At 46.9% G+C, this 22,179-nt stretch overlaps 1 protein-coding gene across 2 annotated transcripts in view; it reads left to right on the forward strand.

Annotated features, from left to right (window-relative positions):
* LOC308576737 (neuronal acetylcholine receptor subunit alpha-7-like) overlaps window positions 1–22,179 on the forward strand; it is a 110,951-nt gene that overhangs the window by 72,041 nt on the left and 16,731 nt on the right. For both annotated transcript variants that reach the window (XM_081176615.1, XM_081176616.1), the window contains exon 8: window positions 653–739. In XM_081176615.1, the coding sequence (XP_081032741.1) occupies window positions 653–739 (87 nt within the window). The remainder of the gene's footprint in view (window positions 1–652; window positions 740–22,179) is intronic.

The following is a 22,179-nucleotide window of genomic DNA, read 5'->3' on the forward strand; positions in this document are numbered from 1 at the left end:
AGGTGGTAGGATTCTAGACTACAACTCCCATCATCCCTAGCTAGCAGGACCAGTGGTCAAGGATGATGGGAATTGTAGTCCAAAACAGCTGGAGGACCCACGTTTGGGAAACTCTGGTTGAAACAGAAGGACAACACATGTCACCATAGCGGGGAAGGAAACAGTTGACTTGTGCACCTGCTGTGCAGGTGTGCCCAACTGTTGATGGGCAACTTCAAGATCTCTGATCTACATTTTTAAAGCAGCTCCTCGTCTTTAAACAAGACATGGACTGGACAGCCCTCAAGTAGAGGATGCCTTCAAATAGAGGCCTGTCCTCCGACAGTGCCTCAAAATAGAAGACTGTCTTCTGTTAAGTACGACATGTGGCCGACCTACTCAAAACTAAGGAAAATGCAGGTTAAGAAAGCAGCCAGGATGACAATGGCAGAATGGGCATTGCATGAAACAGCTGTAGTTCTGCTGGGCCTAGCAACACATATTTCTCTGCGTCCTTGATTTATTAGGGTCTCCCGAGTTGACGTTCTGAGATCAATATGTAATGTTTAATTGCATGCCTAATCAAGGGAACACGCTCACTGTTCATAATCTTTGAAACAGAAAGCATTCAGATCTTGCCTCACCTTTTGTCTCCTTCGCAATTTGATTGCAGGTATTACGGTCCTCCTGTCTCTCACGGTTTTCATGCTGCTTGTTGCTGAGATCATGCCTGCCACCTCAGATTCCGTCCCCTTGATAGGTATGTCGATGGGTACTGGCGCCTCACAACCCAGCCAAATTTGCAGCACTTCCAAGTGCCCTTGGTTTCTCTGGAGGGAGACAAGCATGGCTTTAGTTCTCCAGCTGAAACGAATGAGACTTGAAAACATCTTCACTTTATTTAGCGCGTGAAGGAAGGAGGAGGGAGCCACTACGGTTTGCGGGGGCTACACACACCCCAGATCGCTTGTTGCGTCTTCTGTAAATAGCGGCTCTCCTGGCTGCTCATGAAGGGGGAAGATGCCTGAAGGTGAGAAGGCTGTGTGAAGGGAAAAAAGAAGGAAGATAGTTCTTTCAGGCTGTCAGTGGGGCAGAAGTGAGTACAATAGGCATGGACAAGTGGGTACCTTGAAAATAAATGGGGTGAAGGCGATGACGACTAAAGTTTGTTAGAACCATTTTATTAGTCTTTGTTCATGGTAAACCTCATCCTTTCTTGCAGTGCTTCTAAGGTTAAGTTTTCACCCGTTAGTTCAGCTCTGGAAAAACTTTGACACAGAGTGGTAACTTGAATGTTGAACCAATACAGTGGTACCTTGGGTTAAGAACTTTATTCATTCTGGAGGTCCGTTCTTAACCTGAAACTGTTCTTAACCTGAGGTACCACTTTAGCTAATGGGGCCTCCCGCCGCCGCGCGATTTCTGTTCTCATCCTGAAGCAAAGTTCTTAACCTGAAGTACTATTCCTGAGTTAGCGGAGTCTGTAACCTGAAGCATCTGTAACATGAAGCGTCTGTAACCCGAGGTACCACTGTACTTTGGATGTAGCCTTCAGAGCATTGCTGAAGTTGCAGTGCTGTGATTTCTGGGAGGGTGTCTCTGGAGACCATGAGATAAGAATAAGAATTTTATTATTTCTATGCCACCCATCTGACTCGGTTGCCCCAGCCACTCGGGGGGCTTCTGGCAAAATGTAAAATCACACAAATACTGTAGATTGGACCAGAGAGGTAGGTCTAATATTGGAGCTTCCCTCTCCCATCTGCCACAGCAGCACCTTTGAAGTTTTGGTCCAGCTGATGTTGGCGCTCTGGTGGTGGAAGAGCCATAAAGGGGATGTTCTGGAGCATTAGGGAAAGTGGCCTGGCTCTGAAGGATCCTAAGCCATCCCAGTCCCCTCACACATACACCCAAATTGGGGAGATATTTAGACAAACTCCTGAATGTGACAAAGTATTCTCCCTCCCCCTTTTTTCCAGTGGAAGATTTAATCCCTTTTATATTAATGATTAAGTTTTCAGTACCTTTGCCAGCAAACATCTCTGAAGTGAAGGGTGGGAATAACTTCATGATATCTGGCTGCCTTGATATAGTGCGTATGAAGGACATAGCTGTCAACGTTTCCCCTTTTTTAAGGGAAATTCCCTTATTCCGAATAGGATTTCTCGCTTGAAAAGGGAAAAGTTGACAGCTATGATGAAGGATGCTTTTGTCTCTAAGGCTAACGTTACAGGTTCCTTTCCTCTTTCTCCTCCTCCTCTTCCTCTTCCTCCTTATTTCTCTTCCTGTGTTTTTCCCCCATACCCATTAATTATTAATTATTGTATTATTAAAACCGTACAGCACCCAACAGAGGTTTCATTAACTAAGAATATGTACAGTAATTCTCCCAGTGTTATTTTTCTTAAGGACACATCTCTGCAAAGTTCATTGCAATTTTCGCTTCTCTGTAAAAAGCTACGTTAATTCAGATTAATTTGTGCATTCTGTCCACTGCAAACGCTTTCCCCGGCCGCCTCGTAGGGTGCAATGGCTCATTATATTTCCTGTGGTGTGTAAAAACCTTTGCTGCCACTAACAGATTTTTTAATAAGGCTCTTATGTTTACATATAGCAGGGTGCAGTTTTTTAACCAACCGAACTGCGAAAAGGATCAAGTCTTATCTTAACCGCTCTTATTATAAAGCCAGTTATACTTCTGCCCCAGACATTTCCACCAAAGACTATTTACATCAAATAAGAATTAAATTAGCATTTCCCCCCAAATCCTCAGCAGTTAGAATTCTTTCTTGTAATTTCTTTGTGGTGTGAGATATCATAGGCTGGTTGGGATGTAACAGAAATACAGTGAGCCTTGGGCTCACATGCAAACTCTTCTCCTCTGGCCTGACCACAAGGAGGCGTTTGGAAATTCTCACATTTTAGCTTGACTCGCCATGTACCGTATTTTTTGCTCTATAAGACTCACTTTTTCCCTCCTAAAAAGTAAGGAGAAATGTGTGTGCGTCTTATGGAGCGAATGCAGGCTGTGCAGCTATCCTAGAAGCCAGAACAGCAAGAGGGATTGTTACTTTCACTGCACAGCGATCCGTCTTGCTGTTCTGGCTTCTGAGATTCAGAATATTTTTTTTCTTGTTTTCCTCCTCCAAAAACTTAATCCGTTCTTAACCTGAAACGGTTCTTAACCTGAAGCACCACTTTAGCTAATGGGGCCTCCCGCTGCTGCTGCGCCACTGGAGCACGAGTTCTGTTCTCAGCCTGAAGCAAAGTTCTTAACCCGAGGTACTATTTCTGGGTTAGCGGAGTCTGTAACCTGAAGCGTATGTAACCTGAGGTACCACTGTAAGGCAATATTGAAGAAATTTAAATATCCACTGTGAAGTGAACTGGCTTCTAACACAGTAGTACCTTGGTTGCTGAACGCCTTGGAACTTTCGAAGGATCGAAAACTAGAACTGAGTGTTCCGGTTTTTGAACGATTTTCGGAAGCCAAACGTCCAACGCGGCTTCCATGGCTTCCGGTTGGCTGCAGGACACTCCTGCAGCCAATCGGAAGCCGCGTCTTGGTTTTCGAACAGTTCCAGGAGTCAAATGGAGTCCTGGAATGCATTCTGTTTGAGAACCAAAGTTCAACTGTCTTCTAATCTGGCATTTAGAAGGATGAATTCGTCATTCAGAAAGCATCTCAAAACAAAGTTGTGGGCCCAGTTCACAACCACAGCCTTTTAGCTCTTTCCCAGAACTGCCTCTTTAGACAAAGTATCTCTAAAAAGCCTCATTAATGCTTTAGATAACTGCAGAAAAATTTGTAATGCCTGAACAATTAGAGCATATCGAATGTATTTGAAATGCATCTCGCAAAGCAGCCATCTAGGTCAAATGTACTTTGTTCCTTTCCCCGGCTTGCTGGGTTTTTGTCTCCCTGCTGAAATGTCTCCCATACCTGGGAGGCTCACAGCCGCCACCAGGAAGGCATCTAGCCTAGAGGAACACATGGCTGTTACACCAGGAAGGCCAATAGACTTTTCCAGGGTGGGGATCATTTCACTGAACAGCAACATCCCACTTTGGCATAATCACAAACTGAATTCAAGGTTAGAGAATGGTCTGGCTCATTTAAACGGACAGCAAACTTAAACACAGCTAACAGGTCCTGTCAGTGGGAGGGAGCCCTGCACAAGGCCTTCTGTGTGCACAATGGGGCTTTCCCTCTCTGTTCTCACACCACGTGCCCCCATTCCCCCAACAAATTAGCTTAGGGGGGTGTCAGGATAACCTCCACTACAGTATGCAGAGGGAAAGCAGGTAGTATCATTTCATCTGGCAAGCTGGAATGTTTGCACAGGCAATGATTGGAAGTGCCTGTCTTAAATTCTGCTCTGTAAATGTTGATTTTATCACCATATATATAAAATATACATCTGCTCCCTGATGCAGGCTCTGTGCCCTTTGGAGCACATAATAGCCAATTAAGCCAGTATATTAGTATATCAGTATATAAAGGCGCTATAGTTCTTGACTTGAAATCTCTTCATTGCCTCAGTCCCACATAACCTTAGACATCACTTCTCTCTACATGATCTCCTGTGCCAGCCATAAACTCTGCTCTGAATGTCTTCACTATGAAAAGTCAGAAGGATAATGCCCCCAGGCTCTAGAATGTCCCTCCATCTTTCGTTTCTTCTTCCTTGTCTCTTCCTGGAGAGGATACAAATTATGTTTATTCTGTAGGGTATTCTGGATGTTAAGATCTACTATTTTGGCTGCAGAGTTTTACTAAAGCGATTTCCTGATGTGGACCTGTTGTTTCAAACCTAAATGTTACGATTCTCCCACCCCCCAGTATTGTTACCCCATGAACTGAGGAGTGGCAGTGTGCTAAATATTTTAGGTAGCTAAACAAAATGAAGAAAAAGGAATGGTGCACTAGCCCCCTTTTAGATAAATCCATTAGACTTTATCAGTGTGCATTTATGTAATCGAGGTATCAGTCTGGAGATGCATTGAGTGAAAATTCCTCCTTTACTTGGAAAAAAGAACATATATGGAAAGATAAAAATTATTGCCTGGAATCAGCTAACTGGTCCCACTAGTGGAAGCCCATGCAGGCACACCCTCTAGTGTAACGGGCTTTCCCCTTTTCCTCTACCGTTGTGCCCCTGAAATTGGCTTTGTGGGGCTCAGGAGAACAGCACACAGAAGGAGAAGAAGGGGGACTTTTTCATGTGGCAAGCGGAAGCGCCTGCACTGAGGGAACAACCAGAAGAGTATGGTGTTGAATTCCTCCTCTTGATCCAAGCTGATGTTGGTACTATTTGCAGATTCATGTGCCAAGAAATGGATAGAAAGACAAATCTCGGAGACCAGCTTCATTTATATTTAAAAGTCCCTTATATATTTAAAAGTCCCATTTATATTTAAAAGTCTCTTCACAAAACATATTCATGGAACTGAAAGCACAATGGTTTGGACAGGGCCCAGTTCAGTCAGCTGTAATCAAATGTGGCTTGTTCTACTGCAATGCCTTGGGGAGCTCGACTGGCCCACCAAGGCCTAACAAGGGAGCCCAGCCCTTGCAGAGACCCAGATTATGCAAGAACAAAGGCAACCTGTCCAATTGCTCTTTGAATGCCTGATTTCTTCTAAGATGGTTGCACACTCCCTCGCCTCTAAGCGGAAGTAAGTTCTGGGGCAGCTTTTCAGAGGCAGTTTCCTTGTGAGGAAGAGAGAGTGTGTGTACTGGAAGCTTGCTAGGGGTTTTGTAAGGTCCCTTGTTTATGAATATGCAGTTGAGCAGATCATCACTGGTCTAGGTTTCACAGCTCCCCCACCACAAGGTGGTAGGAAAAAAGCTGGTTAGTTTAGGTGTAGAGATCAAATTTGTCCGAAGAAGCCTAATATGTGGCTAAGGGGTAATATGGTGGTACTTGACATTTTAATTCTCTGTGGGGAACTGAGTTGTTTTTTGTGTTTGTGAAGAATGAGCAGAGTTTGACAAATAACCACGATTCCAAGAGGAACTTATGGCATAGCTACCATCCCATTGCCATGCAGACCCCTTTCCAGTGTGCGATAAGGTCTCTAGTCCAGTACAGCAGAGACCTTTGCTGTACTGTAAGAAAAAGCAGGCTCACTTTTCATTTGGAGCCAGTTTTGGGTGGGATAGAGCCCCCTACACAAACAAACACCCACATCCCTCAGTACTTGTGAATCTCCTCCTCTCTCAAACCTGTCTGGCACAATTTCCCCTCTGCTTGCTGCTTCTTTCTCCTTCCTGCCTTAGTCATGTAGATAATCCCACCTAATCAGGGATTATTTACGGCTAAAAGCGGCAAAGGTAATCAGATTTCACTGCATCATGGCATCACTGTGGGTAAATGTGGGCAATGTAAATGAATAAATGAACATGTCGGCAAAGAGGGCTAAGAATGTCCAGAAGGGAATTACGGTACATGTTTGGCACTGCCAAAAATCTTCACTGGAAATTACTAGATTTGGCTCATGTCTAACGGCTCAGTTTTAGTCTTTGAAATCATGTCTGAGGCTGTGCCCAAACTCTTGGCCAACCATCACTTAAGATGATGCTGAAGCGTTCATTAGCCAGTTTTGGTACACGCAGCTTCTTCTTCCACTTTACGGGCCACGAGTCAATGTGAACAGCACTCGCTGTAGTCTCTTGCACTTGTGCAAATGGTTCAGAAGCACATTGCAAACTGGAACCTACCAATGATGCAATACATTCAGTGTTGGTGATACAGAAATGATCGTAACTGTGTAAAGATATACCAAATATTTGTCGGTTTTGGTTTTTCACTTCTAATATGTCACTGAAAACTGTATTTCCTGGAAATGAGTTTGTGTGAACACTCACCTTTCAGGCATCCGGTTGCATGTTTTGGTTTTCCTCTTGGCTCCTGTTCCTCCTTTCTTCTGCAGTTAGATACATGCGCGATCCCATAAAATAAACAGATTTGGCTATAGATTAACACTACTGAGAGCAAAGGAAATCACCTGAGAACTAAAAGCATGGAAGGAAAATAAAGGACTAGTAGATAATATTTAAAAAAATAATAATCACCATAATAAGAAAGGAGGTGTTTTCCAACATTCAGCAAAATGGTGGGATGGGGGAATGTGAATAGTTTTAGCTCAGACAAATTCACACTTGTCTTAACATGGGAGGAAAATGCCATCTTTGCTGTTAAGAACACCAACAAGTTGTTGGGTTTTTCGTTTTTTAAAAAAAGTTTAGTTCATTTTCTAGTAATATAAAACTAATTAATATAAAACACAATGCATATTAAAACATTTTAAAAGCTTGGGGATATTGTGCACAGTAAAGACTAACAGATTTATTATTGTTAATTAAAGACGCAGAGATTTATTACAGATTTATTGTGCTGCTATAAATCAGTTAGTGCCACAAGGCTCTGAGCTGGATTTGCCGCCTAACCTTCTGGAATCTTTGCAAGGTCCAGCATTTAAGGGCCAAATCAGTTCTCCTGCTTTTAAGAAAAGTTTAATGGCTGTATCAGAATGGTAGAAAATCCAGTCAGCGTTGTGGTTCTGGGTGGGACTTTCCCCCAGTAGAAATTTATTCCTCAAGGCTGTTTGCCTCATGAGAGAAAGTACAGAAGTAACTTGAGTTGCACTTTCGGAATAATTATTACTTATCCTGGCATTGCACCCCAAACTTATAATGTTAAATGTTCATAAGGCTTATTGTATGCGTACATTTTCCCCCTCTATTTCTTCCGTGATGACTGAGGACAAAAACCTCAGCCACACAAAACACACTTGAGCTAATCTTTCGCTGCATGACACTTCACTGCAAAAACTACCTGAGGGGGACTAGCAGACCTGTGTCTGCCTGACACTTAGAGTGGTACATTTTTTATTATTTTACAAGATGTACCATGAGTGGTGTTGGCTGGAGGCAGGGAAAATAAGACTCATCTCTTCCTGCGTCTCCCGTCTTCCGCTCACCCTTGTTCTGCTGCCGCTGCCACTGAAACCTCCACCCCTTCAGTTTCCTTTGTCTCTTTGCTTCAGCAAGGAAAGTGTTAAGCTGGGGAGAGAACTTTTTCTGGTCCCTTGATTTTCTGTGTCACTATATCTTAGTCTGCAGGCTAGAACCAACCTGCCTGGTGCAGCTCCATGTGCTTCTATCTTTAGGATATATATATTTTTACCATCGTTGTTGTTGCAGAGGGGAGTGTTGAATCATGTGAACCCGTCCCCGGCAGGCTGAATCTGTACAGCCGGGATCTACATTTACCACCTGAGCAGGAACTAGGCCAAGGAGACGACAAGACTGCCAGAGCATAGATTCTGCTACTTTGGGTGAAGATATATACTTTCATAAGACATATATATTTGGTCCCCCCCCCCTTCTCTATCTCCTCTCCTCACAAGGTGCAGAATCTTATGGTAAATTCATATGACAGCGGTCCCTGTGCAGTTTGCCTTTTCAAGTCACTGCTGATGCATAGAGCAGGGTGGCCATGTATACTCTTTCTCATCACCTTGGCAGGTAGAGGTCCCACTTTCCTACATGACCCTGGCCTGTCCACAAGCTTAGTAGCAGCTCTGCAAGCTCCTGACATGTTTGCATTAATAGAAGACAATATAAACTTGGATTACTGAAACGAGCTTTATGTGGGGCTGCCCTTAAGCATAGTCCGGAAGTTCAAGCCAGCAAAGAATGCAATGTGCGGCAGACAGCTAACAGCACCTGATGCTTCTGCTAAAACCTCTTTATTGCCTGCCCATATGCCACCCATGAACGGGTGGTGCTGTGGTCTAAAACACTGAGTCTCCTGGGCTTACGAATCCAAAGGTTGGTGGTTCAAATCCCCGCAACGGAGTGAGCTCCCGTTGCTCTGTCCCAGCTCCAGCCAACCTAGCAGTTCAAAAGCATACAAGTGCGAGTAGATAAATAGGTACTACTCCAGCAGGAAGGTAAACTGCGCTTCCGTGCGCTCTGGTTTCCGTCACGGTGTCCCGTTGTGCCAGAAGCAGTTTAGTCATGCTGGCCACATGACACAGAAAGCTGTATGTGGACAAACACTGGCTCCCTCGGCCTGAAAGTGAGATGAGCACCGCAATCCCATAGTCGCCTTTGGCTGAACTTAACCAACCAGGGGTCCTTTACCTTTAATTTTTTATAAGCTGTCCAACATTTCTCCAATGAAAATAGGGATGTCCTATTTAATAATAATAATAATTGTGATGGGATGATTAGCTGCTTGTGCGTAAAATCGTGGTCCCTCAGAGTTTGTGCAACTCCACAAACCTCTGTGTGTGACAGAGCTCCTCAAGCATGTCTGCCCTAGTCACTCGTAGATTCCGACAGTGGTTGTCTGCGGAAGCGCTTCCAGCATAGAAGCTCCTTAACGGAAACACGTCTTCTGGACTCACGACGTGGCAGCTTCCGGCGAAGCATGGGTCTCCCTATGGGAGCTTCTGACACCTCCCCGCTGTTCTCGCTGGACGTGTCCCTGATCCCTCCCTCTTCCCTGCTAGTTCCTGCATTTGCTGCTGCGTCTCTCTCCGCATTCATGAGACCTTCCTCCAGAGACCCCTCTCTCCCCCTGCTGGTCCCTGCTTTCGCTGCTGACTCCTTCCCAGCCTCTGTGAGCCCTTCCACCTCCCTTTCCTCCAATGGCAGTTCCCTGACATCCACCTCCCCTCCAGGGCCCCCTTCCCCCCCGCCCATTCTCTCTCCTCTGGGCGGTGAGGAGATAAAACCCCGAAAAGAATCCTCTTCATCTTCCGACGTCTCGAACATTTCCCTCCATCGGTCTTCGTTCCGGCTCACTGAATCCTCCTCCTCCTCGGAATCAGGGAACCCCTCCAACTCTTCTTCTTCGTCGGTGGTGGCAAAGTATTCCCTCCGGAACCTCGCCACTGGCTGAGGTTTATGTGGGAACCTCTGATGAAAAGTTTCTATTAAAACCTCGTCATCTACATCCTCTGCCATGACCCAGGTGTTTTCCGACTCCGGTTGCCCTTCCCACATTACCAAATACTCTACTTGATCTCCCTTCCACCTGGAATCGAGAATCTCCGCTACATGGTAGCTGTGTTCCTTCTCCTCCATTGCTGGTCCCCTAGTGACCCTCCCTTCTCTGTCCCCTTTATACGGTGACAGCAACGACCTGTGGAAAACTGGGTGCAGCTTCATGTGGTTCGGTAACCGGAGTCTGAAAGCCACTGGGTTGACCTGCTGCGTGACTTCAAATGGACCCAGTCTTTTGGGTCTTAACTTCTTACAACCCCCTTTGAATGGTAACCCTTGGGTTGACAGCCACACCTGGTCCCCCACCCTAATGGTTTCACCTTCTCTTCTGTTTTTGTCTGCCTGCCTCTTATATTCCTCCTTGGCCCTGTTTAAGTTAAGTTGGAGCTGGCGATGGATCGCTTCCATTTCTTCTACGAACTGTTCTGCAGCTGGAACGCTCCAGTTCTCCCCTTCCCCCCCTGGGAAGGCTCGGGGATGGCACCCGTAATTAGCCAAAAAGGGGCTCATCCCCGTGGACACGTTCTCTGCATTGTTGTAGGCAAATTCTGCCAACGCCAGCTTCTCCACCCAATCATTCTCTCTGTCATTCACATAACACCTCAAATATTGCTGGAGGACGCCATTAGCTCTTTCCGCCTGCCCGTTGGTTTCAGGATGCCGGGCAGTTGAGAAATTAACCTCTACATGCAGTAAGCTCATGAGCTTCCTCCAGAACCTGGAAGTAAATTGTTTCCCTCGGTCTGAAACCACCCTCAAGGGGGCGCCATGCAACCTAAACACATTTTCTACAAACAATTTAGCGGTTTCTTCTGCCGTGACCGCATGTGAGCAGGCTATAAAGTGGGCCATTTTGGTTAACAGGTCTACCACAACCATGATGGCTGTTTTCCCTCTGGACCTTGGCAGATCAGTCATGAAATCTATTGCCACTGTTTCCCATGGTCTTTCAGGTGTGGGTAGTGGTTCTAATAACCCTGCCGGTGCCCGCCTCTCCCCCTTGGCTCGTTGGCATTGGTCACACCCTCTCACATACTCCCGCACATCTTCCCTGACCCTGGGCCACCAAAATTCCCTGGTAACCAGCCACATGGTTTTGTGTTGCCCAAAATGCCCTGCTGTGGGGCTATCGTGCAGTTGCTTGAGTACCTTCTCCCTCAATTCACCTTCAGGTATATATAACGCTCCCTTGTAATACAACGCCCCGTTTCTCTCCTCAAAACCTCCGGGTTTGTCTCCCTCCCTCCTGAGACCCCTGAGTTTGTCCTGGGCGTATTCATCATGCACCGTTCCCTCTACCAGTTCCCTTTGCCCCACCAATGCCGCCCCACACACCCAGCGGTCCTCTGGAATGACATGGGTCTCTTCGGGTGCTCCCTCCCCCTCCAAATATTCAGGTTTGCGTGAGAGAGCGTCCGCCCTAACGTTCTCTGGGCCTGGCACGTAACAAATCTCAAAGTTAAATTTGGAAAACTCCTGGGCCCATCTCAACTGCCGTTGGTTGAGCACTCGCGCAGTTCTCCAATACTCTAGGTTCTTATGGTCCGTGCACACTTGCACCTTATGTTGTGCACCAATTAGCAGGTGCCTCCATCTCCGGAAAGCCTCATGGATAGCAAGAAGTTCTCAATCGTACACCGTGTAGTTCCTCTCGGATTTGTTCAGTTTTCGCGAAAAAAAAGCACACGGTCTCCACTCTGACTCCTCCCCCCCTGGCTGCAGGAGGAGCACCGCCCCAATGGCTCTGTCTGATGCGTCTGTTTCGACTCTCATCTTTTTTTGTAAATCCACATGCAGAAGTTGTTCTTCAGAGGCGAAGGCCCTTTTTAGCTCCTCAAAAGCTCGCTCCGCCTCCTCAGTCCAAACAAATTTCTTCTTACTGCTGAGACAGTCCGTTATGGGCGCCGTCAGGTGGGCAAAGTTTCGGATGAACTTACGATAAAAGTTCCCAAACCCTAGGAACCTCTGCACATCCTTCTTGGTTTTGGGAGTTTTCCATTCCAGCACAGCCTGGACCTTGCCGGGATCCATAGCCAATCCCTTGTCTGACAGGCGGTACCCCAGGAACTCTACCTCCTTGGTATGAAACTGACACTTCTCCAGTTTCACCCACAGCCGGTTGTCTAGCAGCCTGCGCAACACTTCTCTGACGTCTCTCACATGCTGCTCCTCATTCTCAGAATACACCAACACGTCATCCAGGAAGGCCACGCAATTCTTGTACAGCAAAGGCCCTAGTACGTGGTTCATCAGCGATTGAAAGCACGCTGAGCCTGCTTGTAATCCAAATGGCATAACTAAATATTCAAATGCCCCCAAAGGGGTGAACATGGTGGTTTTCCATTCATCCCCTTTCCTTATACGTATCAGGTTGTACGCCCCCCTTAGATCCAGCTTTGTAAAAATCTTTCCCTTCCGCACCCTGGTCAAAATGTCATCAATCCTGGGCATAGGGAAAGCCACTGGTTCTGTCACTGCATTTAACCCCCTGAAGTCACACACAAGTCTCGGCTTGTCCGTGTTCTTTTTATCCACAAAAAACACTGGGCTACCCCCCGCTGCTTTGGACTCTCTGATGAAGCCTCTCTTCAGGTTCTTGTCAATGAACTCTCGCAGCTCCTGCATTTCTCTGTCTGACATGGCATACAACTTGCCTACAGGAAGCTGTGCTCCAGGGAGTAAATTGATCTGACAGTCAAAGGGCCTATGCGGGGGTAGTTGGTCAGCTTCCTTCTCGCTGAACACGTCGCTGAGATCTGCATATTGTGGTGGTACCTTCACCTTCTCCATTACTTCTGTCCCTGCTAGGGTGGCTTGGGCCCCTGCTGACCCCTTTTCCCCTTTGCAGTGTTCTAAGCAATGTGCTGAACCAAAGGAAACCACTCTCTGATGCCAGCCCACCAGCGGATCATGTAGCGCTAGCCAGCTCATTCCCAAAATAATGGGAGCGCCTCCCAAGGTGGCCACATTAAACGCTATCAGTTCTGTGTGCCTTGCCACCCTCATTATCATTGGGACGGTCTGCAAGCTGACTCCTCCTCCCAACAACTCCCTGCCATCGATCGTGGTCACCTGCAGGGAGTTGCTTAAAGGGATCGTCTGTATCTGGTGTTCAGCAGCAAACTCTTTGCTCATAAAATTGCAGGAGCTGCCTGAGTCCAACAGCGCCTTTATCTTTAGGGGGTGTCCATTTTGCAGCTCTAGCGACACTTCAATCACTAGAGCAGGTTGAGGAGCTTCTGGCATGGGCACTTTCACTGCTCTTTGGCCTGGCTGCTGTGCCCCGACTGTGGCAACCAGGCGTTGGCTTTTACCTGCTCCGGTTCTCCCTGCTCTCTTCCCTCAACAGCTCCCACCATCCCTTGCCATTCCTTCCTCTGGGGGCAGACTCTGGCAAAGTGGCCTGGCTGTTGGCAGAGATAGCATTTCCGGGCGCCTTTTCCCTCCTTCTTAGCCCCCTCACTGGGCTTTGAAACTGCGCGCGCGCGCGCTGTTCCGATTTCCATCGGCTCTGCCGGCGGGAAAGTTGTCTCTGGAATCTCAGGAATGCGGAACTCCTTCCAGCGTTCCCCTTTCCCTTCCCGCCTCTCCAAAGCTCTCGCCTCCTGGCGCGCTCCTATGGTCAGCGCAGATTTAGTCAGCTGATCCATGGAATCCGCCCTAGGACCCCGGGACAGTTCGTCTTTCACGGCCGAAGCCAGGCCTTCTTCAAATAGCATTTGAATGGGTGCCGCCGATAAGTCCCACCCCAATCTGTGAACCAGCATAGTGAACTCAGTCCAGTACTCACGGACAGATCGGCTTCCCTGCTTGCAAGCCATTAGCTGTCTGCGCACCACTCCTTCCTCAATATCGCTGGAAAACATGAGATCCATTGCACGAAAGAACTTCATGGTGTCCTTTAGTACGTCATTGTGCGTTGCCATCAGGGGCCTAACCCAGTCTCTCGCCCCCCTCTCAAGATGCCCAATCACGAAAGCAACTCGCGATTCCTCGTCAGGGAATTCATCAAACTGCACATTGAGAGCATATTGCATCTCTGTTCTAAAGGCATGATAGTCCTTGGGGTCCCCCCCAAATTTCTGCACCAATCCTGGTACCTTTCTGTTGAACTGGGTGGCTCTCCCCTTCTTGTCTGCATCCTGAGCCCTTCTCTCCTCAAGCCTAGCCGTCTGCAGCGCCAATTGGATTTCCAACGCTCGGTACCTATCTTCCAAGCTTGGACCCGCTCCAACTCCTGCCTCTCCGGCTCCGGCTGGGTCGCTCATGATGCCTTCTCCTGCACAGACAGCTTACAAAGACTGTCGGAATGCTGTGATGGGATGATTAGCTGCTTGTGCGTAAAATCGTGGTCCCTCAGAGTTTGTGCAACTCCACAAACCTCTGTGTGTGACAGAGCTCCTCAAGCATGTCTGCCCTAGTCACTCGTAGATTCCGACAGTGGTTGTCTGCGGAAGCGCTTCCAGCATAGAAGCTCCTTAACGGAAACGCGTCTTCTGGACTCACGACGTGGCAGCTTCCGGCGAAGCATGGGTCTCCCTATGGGAGCTTCTGACACCTCCCCGCTGTTCTCGCTGGACGTGTCCCTGATCCCTCCCTCTTCCCTGCTAGTTCCTGCATTTGCTGCTGCGTCTCTCTCCGCATTCATGAGACCTTCCTCCAGAGACCCCTCTCTCCCCCTGCTGGTCCCTGCTTTCGCTGCTGACTCCTTCCCAGCCTCTGTGAGCCCTTCCACCTCCCTTTCCTCCGATGGCAGTTCCCTGACAATAATGATGATAATAATGATAATAATAATAATACTTTTATTATTTATATTATTTATTATTGCCCCAGCCACCCTGGGCAGCTTCCAACGTATATAAAAACATAACCAAACATTAAACATTTAAAAACTTCCATATACAGGGCTGCCTTCAGATCTCTTCTAAAGGTTGCATTGTTGCTGATCTCCTTAGCTCCCGACCCTCCAACATTTCTCCGATCAAAATAGGGACGTCCTAAGGAAAAGCAGGACATTCCAGGATCAAATCAGAAACCGGAATGGCTTCTGTAAATCTGGGACTGCCCCTGGAGAATAGGGGCACTTGGAGGGTCTGTATGCTACCAGGCCATGTTCAAGGTGTTTGTGTTGGTAGACAAAGCCCTGAACAATTTGGGTCCAGGATACTTTAAGGTGGAAGACCCAGGCGGCGAAGAGTGTCCGTCTATTCCAGCCCAGTCACTGATATCACCCGAGTCCCCTGTGTTACAGGTGCCCAGCTGGCTTCAACCAGAAATCAAGCATTTAGTATCACTTTTCCCATGCGATGGAACACGCTTCCAGCAGAGATTTGGCAGGCATCCTTTTGCCCTTCGTATGCAGTTGCTATAATTTTCTTGAGTAGGCAAGAAAGGTTTAGTTTTTTGCTGTACCCTCCCCTGATGTTTTGGGAGAGGGCAATATAAATAATTATTTTATAAATAAAACAAATGTAAATAAATAATAAGAGCCTGGCTAGATCAGGACAAAGACCCATCCAGTCCAGCAAACTGTTCTCATAGTAGCCTTACAGACCCCTCTTGGGAAGTTTGCAAGCAGGACAAGGATTGATGGGTTACAGTTAAGCAACGTCTGGGGGGGGGGGACAAAGGTTCCTCACTCCTGGTGCAGTTCCAGAGTTTAGAATCATAAAATTGTACAGTTGGCAGAGACCATGAGGGTCATCTAGTCCAACCCCCTGCAAAGAAGGGATCTTTTTGCCCAACGTGGGGCTTGAACCCATGAACCTGAGATGAAGAACCTTATGCTCTACCAACTGAGCTATCCCACAGACTGATGCTTCAGATCACCTCTTCGCACGCAACCAACTGTAGGAAATGCTTGCACAGACTGGCTTGTTTTATTTTTGCTTTCTGCACATTTGCAATGCATCATGCATGCATGTACCTGGCTGTTTGACTTTCAAAGAGTGCACCAAGGACCAGAGTTTACATTCCGTTTCGGCTTGTAATTGCCAGACGTTCGCTCAAACTGCTGAACTCCTTTTTGCAGAATAATATGATGGGGAAGCATGCCCAAAGGTAATTTGGACTGCATTCCTTTGCTCCCACAGCAGGATTTCAGTACCTAGGCATATGCCTCATGTGCTAATCCAAACAAGGCCCCTGTGCTGCAGCTCTGTTCCTTATTAATAGAGATGCCCCGAGAGTACCTATTACTTTGGAAACTCTAGTTAAGATGTTCTCATGCAGAATAATGAGCTGGAAGACTTCGGAGGTGGTAGAGTGCACCACTCTGAACATTTTATTGTCTTTTAAAACCAAGTCAACTGTGAGTAGAAAGCTAGTTTATCAGGGCAGTGCATTTTAGGCCAGCATTTTCCCTGCTCTGCTAATTTTCTGTTTGCAGATAGGTTTGTTTTGGCTAAAGCATAAGGGAACGTTAAAAATGTGATCCCCGGAGTCTGAAGTGCACTCTGCCGTCTCAGAGCTCCCACCGCGTTCTGCTGCCTAAGGGCTTTTCCACCTAGGAGGGTTTGATCAAAAGCTTTTTTCTTTCTAATGAGATGAGTAGGTTTAACTGGGATTTTGTGGGGTTGGTTGCGTGGCGAGTTCCCGCCTCCCCCATCAGAAATAAAGACACACGACACCAACATTTTAGATTGATTAATGGGCAAAAATTAGCCACAACTTTATTGGTTACAGGAATTGAGCAGTATTGACTTAGGCATTGGTCCTATCGACTATCCAGCTTCAGCCTGATTGCTTGAAGTCCGGCAAGGGTTAACCGCCAGTAGGGGGAGTCCTGCTGATGTACATCAACTAGGAGCTCCCCCGGGGTCACCGCTCAGGGGCATGCCTTAGGTCCACAGCTCCATAGGCTTCGGACAGGGTAACGCCACCCGGAATCCTTTACCAGACTACCCTTTGATATGGGGGGAAGGTGATGGTGCTTCCTTCCTGCCCTCTCATCTACATAACAATACCCTTACCAATGCCTAACCGCCAACGCGAGGAAGTTGTGACAATTTGCTACAAGGTAGGCGGAAAACCAAATGGCTGGAGCCAATTTGCCAAGTGGAAAAATTTCCTACCAGGCCCCTTGACAGCGACCAACCGAAGTCCATAGCAATGTCAGAGAGCCAAACCTAAAGGGTGGGAGGGGTGGGAAACCGGAGCAGCTGGAGCGACGAAAGAGGAAAATCCTCACCCGCGCCGGCCCTAAATAGCACAGGCCATGCCTCCCAGGCCAGCCGATTGGCTGGCAAGGGAGATGACGCAGCCAAGGATTCCCTCAGTCTCACGGGGGCTGTGAGCCAGCCCCCGTGCACATGGGGGAGGGCGTGAAGCCCACAACCCCACCTCCTCTCCAGCTCAGAAGTGGCTTTTCAGCACAACCTAACAGTCCTCCTATTGCAACATCTCAGTCCAATTAATCCTTATCTTTTACACCATGCAAGTATTTTGTTGATGCTCCAGCTTCACAGCTGTAGTGCAGCCTTAAAATGGCCTGAGCGTCTTTCTCCTTGTAAGTCAAGGCCCCGAGCCCCCTACCCCCAATTGTTGAATAATAAAACACATGGACCCAAAAGGGAGAAGCCCCGGCACGCGGCTGCTTCAATACGCTAAGCCACGGCCCCTTGGATGACCGCATTGGTCAGCTGTGGGCATGATGTGGCCGACACTCCCCTATGATGCGGGGGCACTGCCATGCCCCCGCTGTGCATGAGGAGAGTGTGTGTCCTGCCCGCAACACTGCCCCCCTCCGGGGATGGGGAGCGGCCTTCAAGGAATCCTGCAAGCTGTCATTCTGTGAAGGGGCTTGGGTTTTTCACCAAAAAATTATCAGCCCCGACACCAAATTGCATTGCTGGGGAAAGGCATGGGATTTAAACTTCCATAAAACTGATATAAGTGTGTGCTACTGATAGGCTTCTGCATGCCTGGTTTAGAAAAAAGTGTTTTACGTAAAAGAACTGTGGTTTGGCTGGTACCAGGAGGGAGTAATCAATGCCACAGCAACATTTGTCCCTGTGTCCTTATCAAGTAAGCAAGCATCACTAATCCTAATTATTCTAAAACAGTTACACAAACAGAATGAGGTGGGAAATGAAGAGCTTTGGGTGGGTTTTTATTATTAAGAACTCCGGGTTCTGTTTAGTGTTTTCTTAAGTTGTCATAATCTCTTTACGTCTGTGCCAGCATTATTGATGTTGGCACAGCTTCTCTAAGAATACTGTTTGTTAATTAAATATGTCTGCAGTGCTCAAGATGGGCTGTCTGATACTCTGGGGTCACCCTTCAAGCCCTGTGCAAAAAAAACCCACATCCTAAAAATGTCCTCAGCATCACTTGAAAAGTTGGTTTTGCAACATGGTGATCAAGCTCTGTGTAGGGGAAAGAGTGCGTTGCGGATCATTTGAAATGTGACGTGGCCATTCCACCCCCCCCCCCACACACACACACCAATGCTATGCTGATCAGGTAGCATTGTACTGCAGTGAAATGAACACTCGTGACACACTTAAAAAAAGAAAAAGAAATAAATCAGAGTACATTATTGTTCTTTTCCCTCTACAGAGAGACAAATCTCTGATGAGGAAATTGAAGCACACATCTGCATACATAAAACCAGGCCTTAGGGGGCTGGAGGGAAAGGGAATGTTTATTTTAGCGCTGAAATGAATTTGCTCCACAAACCTCTCCTCTGTGAATTTTGATGTTGAGTATGCAGCCTGCAGGTAGGCGGACGTATGGTTTAATACTTCACCACGAGAAAAAAGCAACCTCAAAACTAGGATGTCAATGTAAAGGCTAATTAGAGTGCTTCTCTTTGAAATCTAGCTGCCAGTCCACAATTGTTGGGGTTTGTTTGTTTTTGGCATGGAGGGATATTTAGTCATGCGATTCCCCCATCTGCAGAGTCAGAAGTGGCACAGTCCAATAACAGTTTTACTGTTTCTTCTGCAACTTGTGTGAACTATTTTGATGTTATTTTGGACTGGGGAATCTGGGAGAAACTACGAAGCCTGAGGAGGCTGGTTGCAAGCTGAGCCAGTCAGCAGACAATGCGATATCCCATCTACCTCCACTGCATGTTTTGTTGCTATTGGTTGTGTTAGTTCCAGTACCATTTTGCTACAGGCTCTCTTTGTCCATTCCCAAAAGTTTGTCTCTCTCTCCCCTCCCCCCAACTTCTCAGTAGAGTGGTACCTCGGGTTAAGTACTTAATTCATTCTGGAGGTCCGTTCTTAACCTGAAACTGTTCTTAACCTGAAGCACCACTTTAGCTAATGGGGCCTCCTGCTGCCACCGCGCCGCTGGAGCACAATTTCTGTTCTCATCCTGAAGCAAAGTTCTTAACCTGAAGCACTATTTCTAGGTTAGCAGAGTCTGTAACCTGAAGTGTATGTAACCTGAGGTACTACTGTAGTACTGTATTTAGAAGCTTCAGTTCATCTCACTTGAAAAAAATGCAATTTCTTGATAGAGGGCTGAACGTTGTCTTCCTCAAAATAGTCTCTCTCTCTCTCTCTCTCTCTCTCTCTCTCACACACACACACACACACACACACACACACACACACACACAGAGAGAGAGAGAGAGACCCACAAAATCAGGGAGCTACAATGAATGGCTAAACATGTTTATGTTACAAAGTGCCTATCTGTATGGATTTTTCCACAGACTCTCCAAGTGTCTCTTGTTTTCCAGGGACAGTCCCAGATTTACAGAAGCCTTCCTGCTTTTCCTTAGGAAGTCCCTATTTTCATTGGAGAAACGTTGGAGGGCATGGAGTTAAGCGACCCCCCGAGCCAAGGGGATAAGTCACTAAGCAACCTTTAGAAGACATCTGAAGGCAGCCCTGTAGAGAGACATTTTTAACCCAGATACATGGTGTATATACATCATAAAATTGTTATCAAATAGGACATCCCTATTTTCATCGGAGAAATGTTGGAGGGTATGCACCTGTTTTCTCATTCTCCCAGGCTTCTCTACAGAAGTTGCTGTGATTTCCTGCAGCCCCCTGGCCCATTTGTAGCCTCCCTGACAGCCACAAATGGGAAAACTCAGGTTCGTACAACAGAGAAATATGCGCAGCCAAGGGATCCGAAACGAATAAGGCCTCGTACATTTGAACATTCGCTTCAAACAAGCTTAACTGCAGGGACTTGTCAGTCGGCTCATGATTTACAGGTTAGGCCCTCAATCTGGCAGTCTGTAAGCAGCTTCTGCTTCTCTCTCTTTCTCCCCCTCCCCCTCCCCAAAGTGTTAAGTGGAGAGGTTGTAATGGTGATTTCATCCCTCATAAATCTATTTCTCTCTCCCCTCCCCACGCACGTACTCACACATATGCATGAGTGCCGGTCGCAAGTCTGAGGCTGAGAACAATAGCTGCGAGCCACAAAACTGAAAAGGGTAGGCAGGGTAAATGCCACAGCTGCGTTGCCACAGGATGGGGAGTTGCTGTGATAAAAACAGCAGCAGGTTCTAGCACGGCCTCCTCTGGTTGATACACAAGCTGCCGGAAAGATGAAGGGAGACTTAAAGCCGCACAGATTCGAAACGAAGGCAAACAAGATTGCTAATTAGCCGTGGACTGTGTCGTTCCAACATGCCAGGGAGCATTACGTTCAGCTGTTGCAAAGATGTGCTCTGTGGGCAAATGAAAAGGCCATGTGGCCTGATCCCTGATGAAAACTTTGAAATAGAAAAGTCCAGATTTCAACAATGGCTCCAAAGGGACTTAGATGATCACCCTCCATGCGGTACTTGCACAGAAAGCCAGTCGCAATGCAGCTCTGAGACCTCTCTCTCTCTCTCTCTCTCTCACACACACACACACAAGCTAATATGCTTATGCTATTAATTCCGAAAGCTTCTGCTGAAAAGCAGGAAAATATTGTTTGGCCAATATGAGCGGGGCACTGCTTTCCTGCAGAGAATTCGTGAGATGGGAAATGCAGAGCAAGCGCCCTCTCCAAGGTGCTGAAAAAGCTCCACTGCATCCCCTCTGACATTTCTCGGATGGAAATAGAGGTGCCCTATTTGATGCTTTTGAATTCTGGTGCTGGAGGAGACTCTTGAGAGTCCCATGGACTGCAAGAAGAACAAACCTCTCCATTCTTAAGGAAATCAGCCCTGAGTGCTCACTGGAAGGACAGATCCTGAAGCTGAGACTCCAATATTTTGGCCACCTCATGAGAAGAGAAGACTCCCTGGAAAAGACCCTGACGTTGGGAAAGATGGAGGGCACAAGGAGAAGGGGATGACAGAGGACGAGATGGTTGGACGGTGTTCTCGAAGCTACCAGCATGAGTTTGACCAAACTGCGGGAGGCAGTGGAAGACAGGAGTGCCTGGCATGCTCTGGTCCATGGGGTCACAAAGAGTCGGAAACGACTAAACAACAACAACATTCCATAATATTAATATATATATATATATTAATTTATATCCTGACCCTATGACTGGGTTGCCCCAGCCACTCTGGGCAGTTTCCAACATATATAAAAACACAGTAAAGCATTAAAAATCTTCCCTATACAGGGCTGCCTTCAGATGTCTTCTAAAGGGCATTCAAATCAGAAACTGGGGTGGCTTCTGTAAATCTGGGACTGTCCCTGGAAAATAGGAACACTTGGTCTGCAGGTGGCAGAAAGGCCAAACTCCTAATGGACTCTTACACTTTGTGTGCCATTCTGATGTGCTTTTGAAAAGCGGCATGAAAACAAAAACAAAAAAAGGATCTGGAACAAGTTTTAGTGTCTTTCCATCATCACTGCTTCCCTACACAGCAGGAGATAGAGCTTCTGGGTCGAGTGTAGCTTGGCAAGCCCTGACAGATGGAAATTAACTACTACCAGTTTACCAGCTTGGGTTTTTTTGTTTTTGCTCTTGCTTTTTTAAAATTTATACTTGGGGAAATTGAACCATTTTCCTTGCTTCTTCTAGGGAGTCCCATGTCACTGTTAGGAGTCAAGCGCAATTAATCACATAATGAACTCAAGCAACATAAAAGGCAATAAAATCTTAGGTTGCTGACGAATCGTTAGCGGGTGCAGCATTTGTATGCTAAAACCAAAAATATGAAATGGTTGTAATGGTATATTATCTCCAGCAGTTGAATTCTGAACTAATAGCTTTGGTTTTCTTTTCTTTTTTAATTCACAACTTGTTTTGGCCTCTACACAGCG

This window comes from Podarcis bocagei, assembly GCF_964188305.1.
Source record: "Podarcis bocagei genome assembly, chromosome: 17".
NCBI classification, from domain to species: Eukaryota; Metazoa; Chordata; class Lepidosauria; order Squamata; family Lacertidae; genus Podarcis; species Podarcis bocagei.